General features: G+C 39.2%; 1 protein-coding gene and 1 pseudogene across 1 annotated transcript in view; both read right to left on the bottom strand.

The window, feature by feature from the left end:
• LOC111139147 (PAS domain containing repressor 1) overlaps window positions 1-16,368 on the bottom strand; it is a 60,171-nt gene that overhangs the window by 19,393 nt on the left and 24,410 nt on the right. Inside the window, exon 8 of the mRNA XM_022491303.1 lies at window positions 14,730-14,812. Coding sequence (XP_022347011.1) covers window positions 14,730-14,812 — 83 coding nt within the window. The remainder of the gene's footprint in view (window positions 1-14,729; window positions 14,813-16,368) is intronic.
• Window positions 803-14,718, bottom strand: LOC111139112 (annotated as a pseudogene).

Here is a 16,368-nt window from a genome sequence, read left to right as displayed (position 1 = left end):
ATAAATTACTGTAGAATGTCATCTTAATAGACTTACATTATTTGAAGATGGAATTAGTTTATTTGGGGGAAACTTACTGAAAGGCAGATAGGCAAAGGGGATGATTTTGATCAGTTCAAGAAATCAGTAATTTGGAGTGAGTACCCCATCACCACCCTCAGTTCTATGACAACTGCTAACTAACCTTACTGCATACCCAACACCAATCTCACCTCTGACTGGCAGGGGAGACACTATTATTTACTGAGTTCCTACCATGTAGTAGGTATCTTATACATAGTGCCACTTTGGATCCTAAAATAACTCAATGGCATATGTTCTATTATCATCCCCACTTTATAGATGACGAAGCTAAGACTCCACAAGGTGAATAATATATAAGGTCATAATAAATGACAAAGTCTGAATAGAAACCCAGTCTGCCAACTCCTTATGCCAGTGAGGGCAATAGTTACATCATCACCGTTAGAGCAGAAAGGAGCAATTTGCCATCCTGAAATATGCCTCATTGTCACAAGGATTATCTTGAGCTCATTATTCTTTTTTTCTTTTTTTAAGAATGTGAACAGCACCAGCTGCATTGCAGCCTTGATTTAATTTTGAGTAGGGAAAAGAAGAGAGATAAACTGGTAAGAGGTGCATAAAGGAAATGAAAACAAAACACCCCACATGTAGTGCCTACACACACACACAGAGCTGTCCTGGATTACACCAGTGGAGCTCTGAGCTCCAATATGCAAGGAATTCCAAGTTCTCAGGATCTAGAAAAATCTGGGGGCCAACAATCCTCATTACACTGCTTCTACCAGCTCAGAAGAGAAGCCCTGCCTAACATCATGAAATAAACCTGACTGCTTCTACCAGATGCAACAGAGGCAAAGAAGGCCTTTTTCTTGTATTCACATAAGAATTTTAGTCTTTGAGCCCTTTTGTGCATAAATACACCATCCAACTGACCAGTTGCCACAGAACGGAGCTCTGTGGCCTTTTCTCCCCAGCCCAACATCTGACTGGATTGAATACATACCACAGATGTCAGCATCTCTCCCCACGTTAGAACCACATCCTTGGAGATTCTTCCATTAAGCATTCATGTAAACCCTTTCTTCTTTTTTTAAAAAATTTTATTTATTTATTTGACAGAGAAAGAGATCACAAGTAGGCAGAGAGAGAGAGGGGGAAGCAGGTACTCTGCTGAACAGAGAGCCTGATACGGGGCTCAGTCCCAGGACCCTGAGACCATGACCTAAGCAAAATGCAGACACTTAACAACTGAGCCACCCAGGCACCCCTAAACCCTTTCTTCTTCATAGCACACAAGAAGCTCCATGCCATCTGTGTTGAGGAGGAGGATGATTGCATGGGGTTTGATACTACACTGGATCATAGAGTGTGGGTTCCTTCTTATGTGTGTTGGTAGATAAATGTCATAGACCAATCCTGAATCCACATCAACAGCATGGAATCCAGCACAGGATCCATAGATCACTTTCAACCTCTGGCCTTCCTCAACAGTGAGATCCACCAGTAATGGCTTATGTACCAATTCTCCGAATGACTTAAAGCCCGTAAATTTTTGACATAGCCTGGGTGCCCACGCATAGACCCTCACAGAATTCTGCAATTACCAGAAATTTGATTCTTTCATATTTTACAACTTTATAGTGTACACATACTTCCAAGTCCCCCATGGTTGTCCATCCTTGCTTCATCTCAACTTCTGGAACATTGTGAAGTATTTTATTTCTTAACCAAGACCGATAATAGACAACTAACTTATCCTTTTTGCCAGACATTGTCAGCAAGACATTCAAGCCTTCAAGGACATCCATCTGCTGAAATCATCTTCAGTTAATCAGAGGATCTATATTCCCTTGGTCACTTCTGTTGAGCAACATCAGGTCCCTCTCTGTACCCTTTAACAAATTCATTCTCCTTAAGGTGGCACACAGAATCTCAGGATTAAATCTCATTTTATATTTATGAATCTCTTTGGTGTCACTCTGTGGTCTAGTGTTCATGAGATTCACGTTGACTGCTGAGCCCTTCTTGGTAGGTCTTGCCCTATGGCTTCTGGTCCTTTTCCATCACAGGAAAATCCCACCACAAAAGTCACTGTTGTCCTGCTAGATGGAGAAATCTGTAGTAATCTGGGGTCTATAAAAGGTGTAAAGGAGGAGGAAGATTTGTGTTTCTGGAGAGTGTTACTAGCAGACTGAGGCTGGTGGACAATAAAAGTGCCCTCCTTAGAAGAGGTCATGGCTGGTTCACTTTCTACATCATCATGGACAACCATGATTTTCACAGAATCTGTTTCACCATTGCTCAAATTCAGAGATGCTGCTGCTCTGGTGCCCTCAGGTCCAGAGGTAGGTTCCTCAGTCCCTTCTTGTTCTACATCATCATCTTCCTCATCTGTTGTCCCTGACTACTTACTGGATGAGTAGTCATCTGCCTCTTTGTGTGGGGGTCACACATCTTCCACTGCTGGAAGCTCTACTGCCAATGTGGTCAAATCAACAGGCTTGAGAGGTCTAAAAACTTTCTTATCTTCATGTTTTTTTCACTGCATATACGAGGCACTGAGGTGAAAAGTCTTCAGATTTGGATGACTATCTCACTCTGAAACACTCCCCCGAGCCATTCTGAGACACAGGGTGGGGCACAGACTGGGATCCTGAGTTGCTGGACCCCCAAGGAAGTGCCACTACCAGTCCTGGGCAACAGCTTCTCCACTCTCCCATAGCAGCCTGGGCTCAGTACTGCTTGGGAAAGATCTTGATGGACTGGAAGTTGTTCAAGATCATAGTCTCTTGCTAGCAAAGGGACAGCAAATCCCACCTCCTACTTTTAAAAAACATTTTAGCAATTAAATATGATAACACTTTTTTTATTGTGTTCAGTTAGCCAACATATAGTATGTCATAAGTTTTGTTGTAGTGTTCAACGATTCATTAGTTGCATATAACACCCAATGCTCATCCCTACATGTGCCCTCCTTAAATACCCATCACCCTGTCACCCCCACCCCACCACCCTCCTTTCTGTAACCCTCAGTTTGTTTCCTGGAGTAGAGAGTCTCATGGTTTGTCTCCCTCTCTGATTTCTTCCCATTCAGTTTCCCCTCCCTTCCCCTACAGTCCTCTGCTCTATTCCTTATGTTCCACATATGAGTGAAGCCCTATGATAATTGTCTTTCTCTGCTCGATTTATTTCACTTAGCATATTCCCCTCCAGTTCCAACTTTGTCGAATGCAAATGGTGGGTATTCGTCCTTTCAGATGGCTGAGTAATACAGTGCTTCCAAAAATGTTTTTTGGGTTAAATTATTTTTAGTCTCAAAATTTTTTTCTTTCTTTTTTTATGGGTGGGGCAAAGTATGATATTTCAGATACTCTGAATGAAATTAGTGTGCTATTTGAATATCCAGTCTTCTCTTGTAGAGTAATTTATATTATTGACTATGCTATATTGAGGACCCTGGCAGTTTTTAAATGCACTTTCTGGCAAAAAAAAACAAAAAAACAAAAAAAACAAAACATATATTTTCTGACCCAATACTCTGGGGCCAAAAAGGATAGAACAGGAAATGTTTGGGGTGTGTGTGTTTGTATGTGAGTGTGTGTGAGGGTTGGGAGGTAGGCAGAAAATGAAATAAGATGGCTTGGGAAATACTTGGTTCTTCTCTCAGATTCCTACTCTGAGCCCTTCACCCCTCGTTGTTCCTTGGCCAAAGTGCCAAGAGAACTGGTGTTCCTAAGAGATGACTTAGGGTCTCTAAGCCAAATGTATCAATGGCATCTTCCCTAACCCTAACCCTGAGCTGCTATGTTACCAAACCTGTATCATACAGGAAGTTCAAATGTATGAGAATATGAAGATTTAAAACAAAATGTCGAGTTTCAAATGTTTAAAATATGGGGTCCCTTTTGAAATTATCTGGGAAGAGGGGTTCCTGGATGGCTCAGTCAGTGAAGCATCTGCCTTCAGCTCAGGTCATGATCCCAGGATCCTGAGATCAAGCCCCACGTTGGGGGCTTCCTCCTCAGCCAAGAGCCTGCTTCTCCCTCCCCCTCTGCATGCCATTCTGCCTACTTGTGCTCTCTTTCCATCTCTCTGTCAAATAAATAAATAAAATCTCTAAAAAATTATCTGGGAGGTAATTACTTTTATCACATAGCTAAGAAAACTCAGTCCTTGTTTTAGTGATATATAAACGGACTTGTTTCCAACCACTGCTGATACATAACTAAAAAGGAACAAAACTCAAATGCTCTGACCCTCATATATTTCAGTGTTTTACAAAGGATGGAGTCCAAATGGGAAAATTTCCATCAAAGGCTTACTCTATCCATTTCATAGAAAAGAGCACTCTCTAAAGGGCCAGTCTGAACTTCTGTAATGTGCTTTCTTGGTTACACCAGTTTTCCACAAACACATCAAAAGAGGAAAAATATCTAATACCACTCAGTGGTATTTCCTCACCAGAAGAGAAAAACAAGAAATGCACAATATTCATACCACTTAGGAAGTACATACAAATCATCAACATGGTAAAAGCCATGCCTGATGTACCCTGTACCTCAAAGGGCAAGAAACCTATAATAAGCAATGCCCTGCTGTCAAAAAATGAAAAGAAAGGAAACCCCATATAAACAAAAACCCTATTGCTATGAAATTTAGTCAATCATCAATAACCAAAAAAAAAAATTTCAACGTTTTATCATCTTGAAAAGAACACTGCTCTTCTGACCAGCATGAAAATATTAAGCAAACAAGAAGGAACCTTTAGAATCTGATTAGTGTTCTGTGGTCTGCCCCATTTTCAAACATAGAAAAGGTGACATATAGTGTTGGTTAGTGAGCCCCTGGAACGTGCCTAGACCTCAGCCTTGGTGCCAGCTGCTAACATTGCTAACATTCACAGGCAGACTGAATGTCAAAGCTACACAGTTCTCCATCATATATTTGTGGAAAATCCATTCCAGGAGAAATTCATAAATCAGACAGGAGACTATACTAAGACCAGCACTGTGTGGGAAGATATAAAGAGAGTTGGCTCTGTTCCCTCCAGCAAATAAGCCTGTTAACACCAAGCTTTGCAGCACGGCACAAGGTTCTATAAGGATGTATCTCCTACTCCAAGACAACAGTCTTTGAAGGACTGGAACTGATAGTTGAGATGCATTTTTATAATTCATCTGCTACTGTATATACTTGCATACTTCATTATTTTCATGTTTAGGTATATTATCAAATATTGCTTCCAGTTTGAAATGGTTTGAAAACTGTTTTATGAATTTAAGTTCATCATTGTTTAGTCTAAGTTATTCCTTTAACAAAGCACTTCAAAAAAAAAAGGAAACACATGTAGTATTTTTACACGGAAAAAAACACAGCTGGACCAACTTCTTTTTAATACAGTCAGTGGCTTCAGAGGGCCTGGCCTGGATACTTATGGTCATGGTAAGGTTTTATCAAACAGCGCCTGTTTTATTTGGCATTTCAATTTTCCTACTTTATAATCAACTGTCTTAATCATTTCTCAAAGGTGGCATTCTATTTGTTTCTTCTGTCACTTTCATAGGACTATTATTGAGACATCTGGGGAAAAAAACCTACAGAGGTCAAATTCCAGCATATTTTAAAAGAAAAACTTTTTTTATATGTTTTCACTGCATATTAAAGCACTGATAACCCAAGTGTTGGCTGTGTAGATATGAGATATAACTTTAAGTTTGGCTTTTTCCGTTCTCCACATCAGCCCCATTAGTTTTTACTGGCAAGGTGGCACACAGCTACTCACATGTTTGTATCCTAGAAACCAGAAAGTGAGTTAATTTAATAAGACAAACTATTCTCTGTATGGGGGAAGGCACAAGTTGAATGCAGTTTGAATACTTCCTTCTCAGAGCTTTTGATTCTCTAACAGAAGAGATAAGACCATCTGTGTAATCTCAAGGCAAAGTGGAGTGTGCCAACAGGAAAGCAGGGAGGGGAGAGAGAGCTCTTCCAGCCCAGGCCCCAGGAACTTCTGACAGGAAATTCTGGAGGGGTGAAAAGGATCTGGACATAAAAACTATAGAGAAGAAGGACATTTTCATCAGTGCAGAAAACAGGACCAAAAGTACAGTGAAAGAGCTTAGACACATTTACATGGAATGGTGACTTTATTATAGTTACTTGTTTACTTGTCCATGTGTACACTAGGCAATAAGTTTCATGAAGGCAGGCACAGTGTTGGGCACTGAAAACACAGAACTCACAGGTTTACAATTTCATGCGGAATTCAATGAACAAATAGAAGATAACTATATATTTATGAACTGTAAAAAGTGTGACAAACAAAAAAGAGCAGGATACCATGGGAGAGAACCAAAAGTGGATCTAGAGAACCATGGGACAACAAAGTGGAAGAATATTCCAGGTTGAAGACATAAGCATGTGCAAAGGTTCTGTGTTGGAAAAGAGCTGTGAGAATTCACGGTGCAGATGGAGTATGACAGGAGGAAGTGTGCCACAAAATGAGGTTTAAGGAATAGGTAAGCATAACAGCATTATGACTTACAAATCAGACAAAGTGCTTTCTGATTTCATTGTAAGAACAAGGGGAAACCACTGAGATCTTTTAAGCAGGAGAGGGACAAGATGATATTTTAGTAAATGGTTCTGGAACAATCAGACATCCATATGCCAAAAAATATGAACTTCAACCTAAACCTAAACCTCACACCTTATAAAAATATTAACTCAAAATGGATCATAGCTACAAACCTTAAACACAGAACTATGAATCTTCCAGGGAGAAAAACAGAGAAAATCTGTGATCTGTGGTTTGGCATAAATTCTTAGACATGGCCCCAAAAGAAAAAAAAAGAAGAAAAAATGGTAAAACTATCTTTCTTTAAAATTAAAAATTTTTTGTTTTGCAAAAGACACTGTTAAAAGAGTGAAAAAAGAAGCTACAAACTAGAGAACGTACTTACACATCAAATATCTGACAAAGGACTTGTATGTAGACTATACAAATATTTTCAAAACTCAATAGTAAGAAAGTAAGCAACATTGCTTTAAAAATAAACAAAGCATCTGAATACTCAAATGATAAAAAGATGCTCAACATCTTTAGTCATTAGGGGAATGTTTAATACCATAATTTAATCCCCTAGAGAAATGAAATGAAAATTTATGTCCACCAAAAACTTGTATACAAATGTGCATAGCACCTTTATTAATAATTGCCCCCAAAATGGCAACAACCCAGGTGTCCTTCAACAGGTGAATGAATAAGCTGTGGTACATCCATATACTGAAATGCAACTCAGCAATAAAGACGCATACTGTAGGACTATAATTATAGAACATTCTCAAAAAGACAAAACTATTGGGATACAGAATAAATGAGCAGCTGACAGCGGTTGAGGGTGAGGTGAAGTAGGGATTACTATAAATGGACAGCAAAAGGAGGATTTTTGGGGGTGGTAGAACTGTTCTTTATCTTGACTATGGTCATGGTTACACAAATCAATGCCTGTGTTAAAACCATAGAACTGTACACCAAGAAAAAAAATCAATTTTGCTGTATAATTTAATAAGTTGTTTAACAATTTAAAAATGTAAATGTATGTCCACAAAAAGACCTATAAGAGAATGTTTCCTGCAACTCTATTTGTAGTAACCAAAAATTAGAAATAAATGTCCATCAAAGGAAAATGTCTGACAAATTGTGTCATATCCACAGACTAGAATACTCCTTAACAACAAAAAAGAAAGACTGATACGTATGACAGGATGAATCTCAAAAGCATTATACTGAGTTTTAAGAGAGTAGACTAAGCAGAGTATATATTATATGGGTCATATTTACGAAGTTCTTGCAAAGGGAAAAGATCTATACTGAAAAACATCAGAATAGTGGTTGCCTCTAGGTAGTGGAATAACAGAGAAAGGGCACAACAAAGCTTTCTAGTGTGTTGAAAATACTGGATGTCTTAATGGGAATATGGGTCACATGTGTTTATGCATTTGTCCAATCTCATGCAATAACAATTAAGATCTGTGCATTTTATTACATATAAATTTTACCTTAAAAACAAAAACAATATGAACTCAAATGAAGAAGTCTGCTTTTCTCAATGACATGAGTTGGCAACCTGAAAACTCCTTTCTGTGTATTCTAGACTTGAGCTAATAAGTAAATATATTGAGGATAATGGGGCCAAGCTAATCTGACTATTGGATTGGAGTGTTGCAAAAATGGAAATGAGAGGCCCAGAATGAACCTTGTGGTGCTGGTTTAGAACTGGAGGCATCCGTATGAATTCACGGTTTGTATTATTTTATATACACATATATACCACGGTACACATACAAAGAGACAGGTAGACAAGGAAACAAATATAGATTTAGGTCTTTATGCCTATGTGTGTGTGTGGATTTGTGTCCTAGTTCTGAAAGCACTAGAAGTAGTCACAAGTCATTAACAAGGAGCACAACTAGCATCCAGATCTTGGCTTCTAAATACCTGCACTTAAGAAGCCAAGATTCCTTTGGCTAAGGTTTAGAAAACCAGCTGATTTCATAGCTGAGGCAGAGAAAGAACAAAACAAACCTGGAATATCATTAGTGCCAGAAAGTAAGGAATGTTCCAAGGATGGTGAGAAGCGCTCAAAAGACACAAGAACCAGATTAAAGGGGCGACCATGAGTCGACTCTGGGACAATCTGAGCATTGAAATAAATAATAATGGAAAAATATTATAATATTATAACCCAGTGAATAAACAAATGGATAAATAAATAGTGCAGCAGAAGAGACAGAGAGAGAGAATAATGATAAATAATGATAAAGCAAATACAGCAAAATTCCAATCATTGTGAGTACAAGTAGAGGAAGACACATACATATAGTTCCTGCCAATATTCAAATAAAAGTTCAAAAATTAACAAAATAGTTTAACAGAGCTAAAGCAGAAGAATATTCTGGAATACAAAAAGATAGGGCAAAAAACATTAGGTTGAAAGAGAGCCAGAACATGTCCCACTTCCTCAAATCCTAATACCCAGCCTGACATCTTCATTACAGAAAGACGAACACCAGGAAGAGAGAAGATATTACATTGTTAACTGTCTGAGCAGAATTAGCAGCTGTCAGTGTATTTGCCCAAAACTACTTTCCATAAAATAGGCTAATACTCGATAATTTGTTCCCAGTTTTTCCAAACTTTGATGATATTTATTAGACTCCTTTTCATTACTGTCTAAGCCCTCAGTGATTTTGGAGCTGCTTCAATGAGTTTTGAGTCTTACTTTGAGCTTTTCAAAAAATATTAACAATGAAATTACTCTTATCAATTGTAAATCTAATAAGAAAGTCTAATGACTGTATGCTCTGAGATGATCAAAATAATATGTCATATAGCTAAAGATGGAATATGGGTGGGCTAGGATTCACATAAACACAGTGAAACATAAAACCCAGAATCTTGAGCCTGCTCCCCCTTCTTCTTTCTTCTTCCTTCTCCTTCTTCATTTTTTTAATGGCTTCCCTGCTCAAGAACCAGGTCCTGTACATACTAACACAATAATTTAAATGGAAACCAAGAGGCTGGCTCCAGGTCTAACAACTACAGCTGCGTGGGAATGGACCCCAACTCCTTTCCTTATCTGTTAGCACCAGGAATCATCATGTGAGTGTCCCTCAGGCAGGTGTGAAAACATGCAGTTATTAGAGTGGATATGACCTCCAAGCTGGGAATTCTGTCATGTTCAGACTTGGCCACAACTCTCCCCCACTGCCCCCACCCCACCCACACACACAGCAAGGTGAGGTGGACACGTTGCAGAGAACAATCTGGGTGTTAATGGATATAGAACGATCTCATAAGAATTTAAAATGTGCTGGCTTTAAACAGAAAAAGAGAACAACCTTAAATTAATAGAAAAATAAGAGTATTTAAGATATCACCAGAGACAGACTTCAGATCATAACCATAAGCCAAGTTTACATGTAACCCTTTGCAATTAATAATGTCATTATAGCTCAGTTAAAGATTTAGTATAGATTTAAATTATAATTACTCTATTTTTGGAAATACTTCTTAATTGATAACAACTTGGCTTTATATAGTATTTTACAAAGCAGATAGCTCTCATTTCCTTATCTTATTGGATTATGATGCACTTTCTGCAGTAATTATCTTTACTGTTTATAGATAAAGAACTTAAGAGTCAAGGAGACTTCTCCAAGATCACACAACTTGTAAATGGTCACGCTGAGAAGTAAAACCCGAATACTGTAGTTTAAAAATCCCAATCCTATGTTGTTTTAAGTAGTACTATGCCACAAGACCTCCACACTATAGGCCAAAGATGATGGCAGGCAGTGTGGAGTAGAATTAGCCAAGTAACTTGCACAGGGAGAGCAGGGAAACTTGACTAAAGGTTTAAGAGGCTGTGTAAAGGTCTCTGTGGAGAGCTGAGCTGGCCACCCTATTACATGACACCATTGGGAACTGCCAACATTGCACCATCTTTTAACTGATAAAAAAATGTCAACTGCATATGGCAAAACCTAAATCAAATGTAACCTCCCCCAACAACCTTCCCTATCCCTCTTCATTGCTTAACATTTGCCCTTGGCCCTCCTCACCATCTTATCTACTCTGTTCTATTGATTTATGTTTTGTCTTTATCTTCCACTAGAATGTAAACTCTAGGCAGTTAAGGATTTTTGTTCACTGCTGTGTCCTCAGAGCCTAGAACAGAACTTCTCACAGAGCAGGTGCTAAATATGAATGAGGTTCACTGGGACTGGAATGATGAGATTGGCAAGCTAGCTCCTTAGTGGTAGAGAAACCAAATTTAACAGCCTGTGATACAAAGATACGCAGGGTCTTTTCCTGCTCAAGATGGGGTGGACACGAGGAATCAAGTCATTATAGAATAGTACCAAGGCTCCATACAACAAAAGTGTGCTTATTAGAATCATCATACAACTTTATAAAATTCTCTTCCCACCTTTGTACAGCTAAGTCCTCACTGACACAAGCTAAAAGGGGAATTAAGCAGGAACATTCTTTTTGGTGTAGCTGCTGACAAGTGGAGTCTCCCCAGGGACCAATTCCAGCACTATAGCAGTTTTTGAAGACTGCAAGCAAATATAAGAGCTACTAGAACCCTTGGAAATGCTTGACATTTGAGTTTCTTGTGTTCTTTATCGAAGGGTGAGAAGATGCTATCTTCATCAACAGTGTTAGGGTTAATCATTGTAGTCTCCTATCTATTAATTGTTCTCTCCTCTACATTTAAGGTGAAATTAAAGGAAAAAAAAAGATTTTCTCCCAATAACATCCCAATCAAGGACTTCTTAAAGACTCCTTGAGTTTTTTCCCTGGAATCCCATACTAGCCACAGCTTCTGAAACTCATGTCCTGACAGGAATGAGCCCAAGAAAATCTGGGTCCCAATTCCAGCTCTACTGTGGAACCAACTGTGTGAGTTTGGGCAAATTGCATATGCTCTATGACCATGTTCCAACAGGTCTAAAATCTACCTTATAGATTTGTTTATAACTAAGTTAAGAAACATGAAATCCTATTGTGAAGGCTGAAGTACAGAATGCATTTGTACTGAGACAATGCTAGGATGGGAATTTGGGCCTTACCTCTACGTACCACTGGCCAAACTGAACGAGTAGTTAAGTACATCCTTCTGACTCTAGCAGGACACAGATAGGAGAGGGCTACACAGTATTCCAGTTTTGGTCTGCTCCTCACTGACTTTAGAGTACTCATGACTTCTTTCTATCTTCAGTGGTCCAAGCAAACAAGACCTTCCACTCCAGTGCATATGTAGTTTTAATGGAAAATAACCCAACCCTTGAGTCCCTCCCCTGAAATGAAATGCTCCTTAGCCTCAAACCTGAAATATGCAAGGACAAGATATCTTCCATGGAAACAGACTCTTTCTTCTGAAGATCTCACATTCCACTCATTGTGTTTCTTTCATAAGCACAAAGTTTTCAAGCCTCTTAGCAAGATGCTTCTTACCTTTCAAAGAACGTGTAGAATTACCAAGAAAAATTCCAGAAGCACTTTGGTCCCTATGGTCCCTATGACTTCTGTGCCTGATTACTTTTCTAACTATCCCTCTGCCTATAAAATGGAAGCCAGAATAGCAATGACTGCAAACTATGACCCTGACATGCCACAATTTCTTCTCCTTCTTATTATTTAAAAATATCCTGAGGACAAGGATCAAGTCTTTGACAAAAATAAGGCAACACTAGTTTGCACCAATTTATAACAATACTGCATTATGTTTGAGAGGTTTCACGTCATGGAATAGATTACCATTTTGATAGGATCAATTAATCAGTCAGTCCCTGAGTAGATGTTTGTTTTCTGCTTACTCAACGTGAGGCTCTGTGCCAGACTGGGACAAGACTGACAGCTCCTCCCTTAAAGACCTCAATATAGTGGATGAGCCTGGTCCACCAACAATCCATCATGTGAGAGTTGAGGTGGCTGAGAGCAGAGCGGTGACCATGGTATTGGAGGAGAGGGGAAGGATATGAAAGGGACAGGGCGGCTGGAATTAAACAGAATGTCTTCATCAGACCCATCAGCTCTGTCCTAAGTGTTATTTTTCCATTTTACTGTCTACATGATATATAATCCATTCCATAATTTTTGAAGGAAATTTAGTAATATTTTATTGAAGTATAGAACATATAAAACTAGAGTGCATTTATCCACACTGGAGTGATAATTTCTTACATTATTAGAAGCCTCAAGCAAACATTTTATATTCTATGTAGATCAGTGGCATAGATGTGGTAGCTGGTTCGCTTCTGCATCAGAATATTTTTCACCCAATTAAACTCTACTTAAAAGTAAAACACAGGTTTCCTCACTCTCTGAACTCTATCTGAATCTTTGCTACAATGATCTGCTGACTGAGACAAAATTCATTACCCATGTGGTTTGCTGCTATTGCATCTCAGATATTCTCCTGACAGGAGAGTGTCTTGAATTCATGTTGTTTAAACATGTTATGTTTTATAAATATCCTCTTCCCCAGATTATTCTGTAAAAGGTCTTCTAATAAAGGAGAGAAACTAATGAAGGAAATGCGTGCACTCCGAGAAAAACCAGGAGTGATAACGCACATTGAGAAAGTGGAATGACTATTAGTCTTAGGCTTGGCCAGGCACATGTCTGTCCCCAACACCTACAAACCACAAATACAATGCTGGATATTCACAAGAAATTGGAGATTCTGAAAAAAAAAAAAAAAGTTTTGCTGGTGCCAGTGAGTGTGATCCTGGCATGAGCAGACTTGTCACATTCACCCAATTACAAATGGAGTCCCATGTTAGTGAGAGTTGCAGGACACCAAGCCCATGGAATGCAAACAGACTGCCATGGGGAGCTCTGTTTTCCATCCCACTGCTTTGTGTGTAGCTTCAGACAATGGTTCACAGCCAAACACCTCTGAACTCTCCTGCCAGGAAGAGAAGATTCTCCCTTCATTGCTTAGATCCAGACACAGATGAACATCAGACATTTCCTGTTTAACTCATTTATTCACCAGCTCTTTCTTCCTTACCACCCCCAACCACCAAATAGCACCAGTGACCACTGCCTCCAGCTCCCTCCTCTTACCACCAGACCTCACACAAGCATGTCTTTAATCATAAGAAACCTCTTGAAAATTTATCTTGTTTATTTTATTTTGCTAAGTATTATTGGCATGTGGTACACATCTTTAATATATTATTTTCCCATTTATTTACATATACATATACACTGTGATGCAGAAGGAAAATGTAATCCACTCCCAACACAGGACAGTGTCTAGTATTATGGTTTTCTGCATACATACATACCTACTAATGAATTTGTCAAGTATTAAATAACTAGATAGTATCACAAACAATTTCTATTTTGTAGAAATCCTTGGTGGATAGTTAAATAGGTGTAAGAAGGGGTTTTAGTGATACCTGCTCAACTGGCATTTTCCTGTGGGTTAGGAATGCGTTTATATTTTTCTCATTCAAAATCATGGAATACTGCCTCCATTCTCTGAAAACTCGGTTAACAAATGTTAAGAAACAGATTATAGGGGCACCTGGGTGGCTCAGTGGATTAAGCCTCTGCCTTCAGCTTGGGTCATGGTCTCAGGGTCCTGGGATGGAGCCTCGCATTGGGCTCTCTGTTTGGCAGGGAGCCTGCTTCCCCCTCCTCCCTATCTGCCTGCCTTTCTGCCTACTTGTGATCTCTGTCAAATAAATAAATAAAATCTTAAAAAAAAAAAGAAACAGATTATATTCACCAAAAAAGGGACACCTAATAGCAGTTGCCACAATGTGAACCTGCTGTTCCACCATTTAAAAGTATTTCAAGGAAAAGAAGTAATCAAGTACTACTTTTAAATGCATTGTCTTAATTTGAAAGTCAGTAAATATCTGTGTCAGTTAAGCGTGCTCTATTGCCTTTAAAAAAAAAAAAGAAGCCAATCATCTGTATTTACATTCACCTGGAGAAGTAATATTTATATTAGCTGGACAAAGGAATTCAGCCTAGTAGATTGCTCTTCTGGATTCAATTGCTTGTTTTTTCATTTTAATGGGAAAAATATTTGTAGATACTATTTCTCTCATTTCAGTATTGTTTAATGAAAGTGTGCCTGAGGTCTCCCTCACTTACTTTAGCATTAGCCTCTCACCTGTGCTCTGGAGATACAGGTTCCTCATCGGAGTCTTGTATCAGCAGAACCTCTTCCTCAGCTTTCTTTACAGTGAAAAGTTCCTGCAGAAAAAACTAGCATTTTAGATACTTAAAATGTACTTATATAGTAAAAATACCAACACGTTTGTATAGCATGTAGTAAATTTGGAAGCAATCTCATAACCAGTATCACAGCTAATGTGCATAGCAATGTGAGAAAGGCACTTGATTTTACAGATGTGAACACTGAGGATTATAGAGATGTAATGATCTGGCCTGAGATGCACAGCTAGTAGATTCAAGATCAAAGTAGATCCATCTCACAGTTGTCCTCAGTTCACTGCTCTATCCACTGCACTGCACAATCACACTGTGAAAAGTCTTCCTTCAAAAAGTCCTCTGTTCTCACAAGATTTGTTCTCCAACGTGACCACCAATATGGATCAAATATCCTAGAAACCCAGAGGAAAATACAATAGATCACAAGTAGGGATCCTTGTTTCATGGGGGGGGGGGGGGGGGGACAAGGGTGAGGGAAGTGTGCCAAATGAGATTTTTTTTCTCAGAGGAGGAAGTAGATTTGGAGGTGACCCCTGAAATGGGATGCCTGCTTTTCTGTGGCAGATATGAGAGCTAAAATCCCAGAAAGCTGCCAGAGATGCATAATGACTGGGGCAATCAGACCGAGCAATTTCCTTCAATTGCTTTTTCTCTCTGCCACTTTTCTCACGGACTTAAATTTGGGAAAATGATGATATGCATCACTGCTATACAACTGAATGTAAAGGGGTCCTTAATGGGTTTCGGAAATGTGGTCAGCTAAAGTTGGCATTCTAAACCAGAGAGGAAAAGTAAAACAGGTCTTTTGCCGTCTCTCAATCCTGATGATCACAATAATAATGATAATGATGATTATTTACTTTTCCTCTCTGCAAGCTTTTTCCCAAGTGCTTACCATGCATAAGGTGCCGTCTTATTCACTCTTTTAAGACAACCCTAAAAGAAGGTTCTAGTCTCACCATTTATAGAAAAAGAAACTGAAGCTGCAAGAAGTAAGTGGCTTGGATGAGGTTCTGCAGCTGGCCTGGATCCAGAGGCCTCCTTCGCAAGGCAGTTGGATGTGCTGTACGTCACAGTTCATCATAATGTTAACGTGGCTCTTGATTTGCACCCTCCACTCCCATATTGCCCTATCCAATCCATAGCGTCCCTGAATTGCTCAAGTCAGTTAGTGGCACTTCCATTCACTGAGCTGCTCAGACATAAAAGCTAGGAGTCATTTTTCTCTCTTCTCCCACCCACTTTCATCACATCAGCAAGGACTTCATGCCCCGTCTGCCAGTGATAACCCAAATCTGTATACTTCTAATCTGTATAACTTCTAACCCTAACCCTCATCACTCCTATCCTAGCCCAAGCCCCATCTCCCCTTACAGCACCCCTCTTGCCTAGGCTCTTATTACCCCAGATTCCATTTCCCACCCAGCAGCCAGCCTAATCTTTTAAAAACAAAAACAATGAAATCAGATCACGTCATCCTGCTTTCCACTGCACTTGAGTAAAACTTAAACTCATGATCATGATTCTCAAAGTTCTCCATAAACTGGCCTCTGTCTACCTCTTATACCTTATTTTCT

The sequence above is a fragment of the Enhydra lutris genome, unplaced genomic scaffold (assembly GCF_002288905.1).
Source record: "Enhydra lutris kenyoni isolate GAN:26980312 unplaced genomic scaffold, ASM228890v2 scaffoldscaffold96, whole genome shotgun sequence".
NCBI lineage: Eukaryota > Metazoa > Chordata > Mammalia > Carnivora > Mustelidae > Enhydra > Enhydra lutris.
Note: the sequence above shows the minus strand (reverse complement) of the source record. Positions and strands in the feature narration are given on the sequence as shown.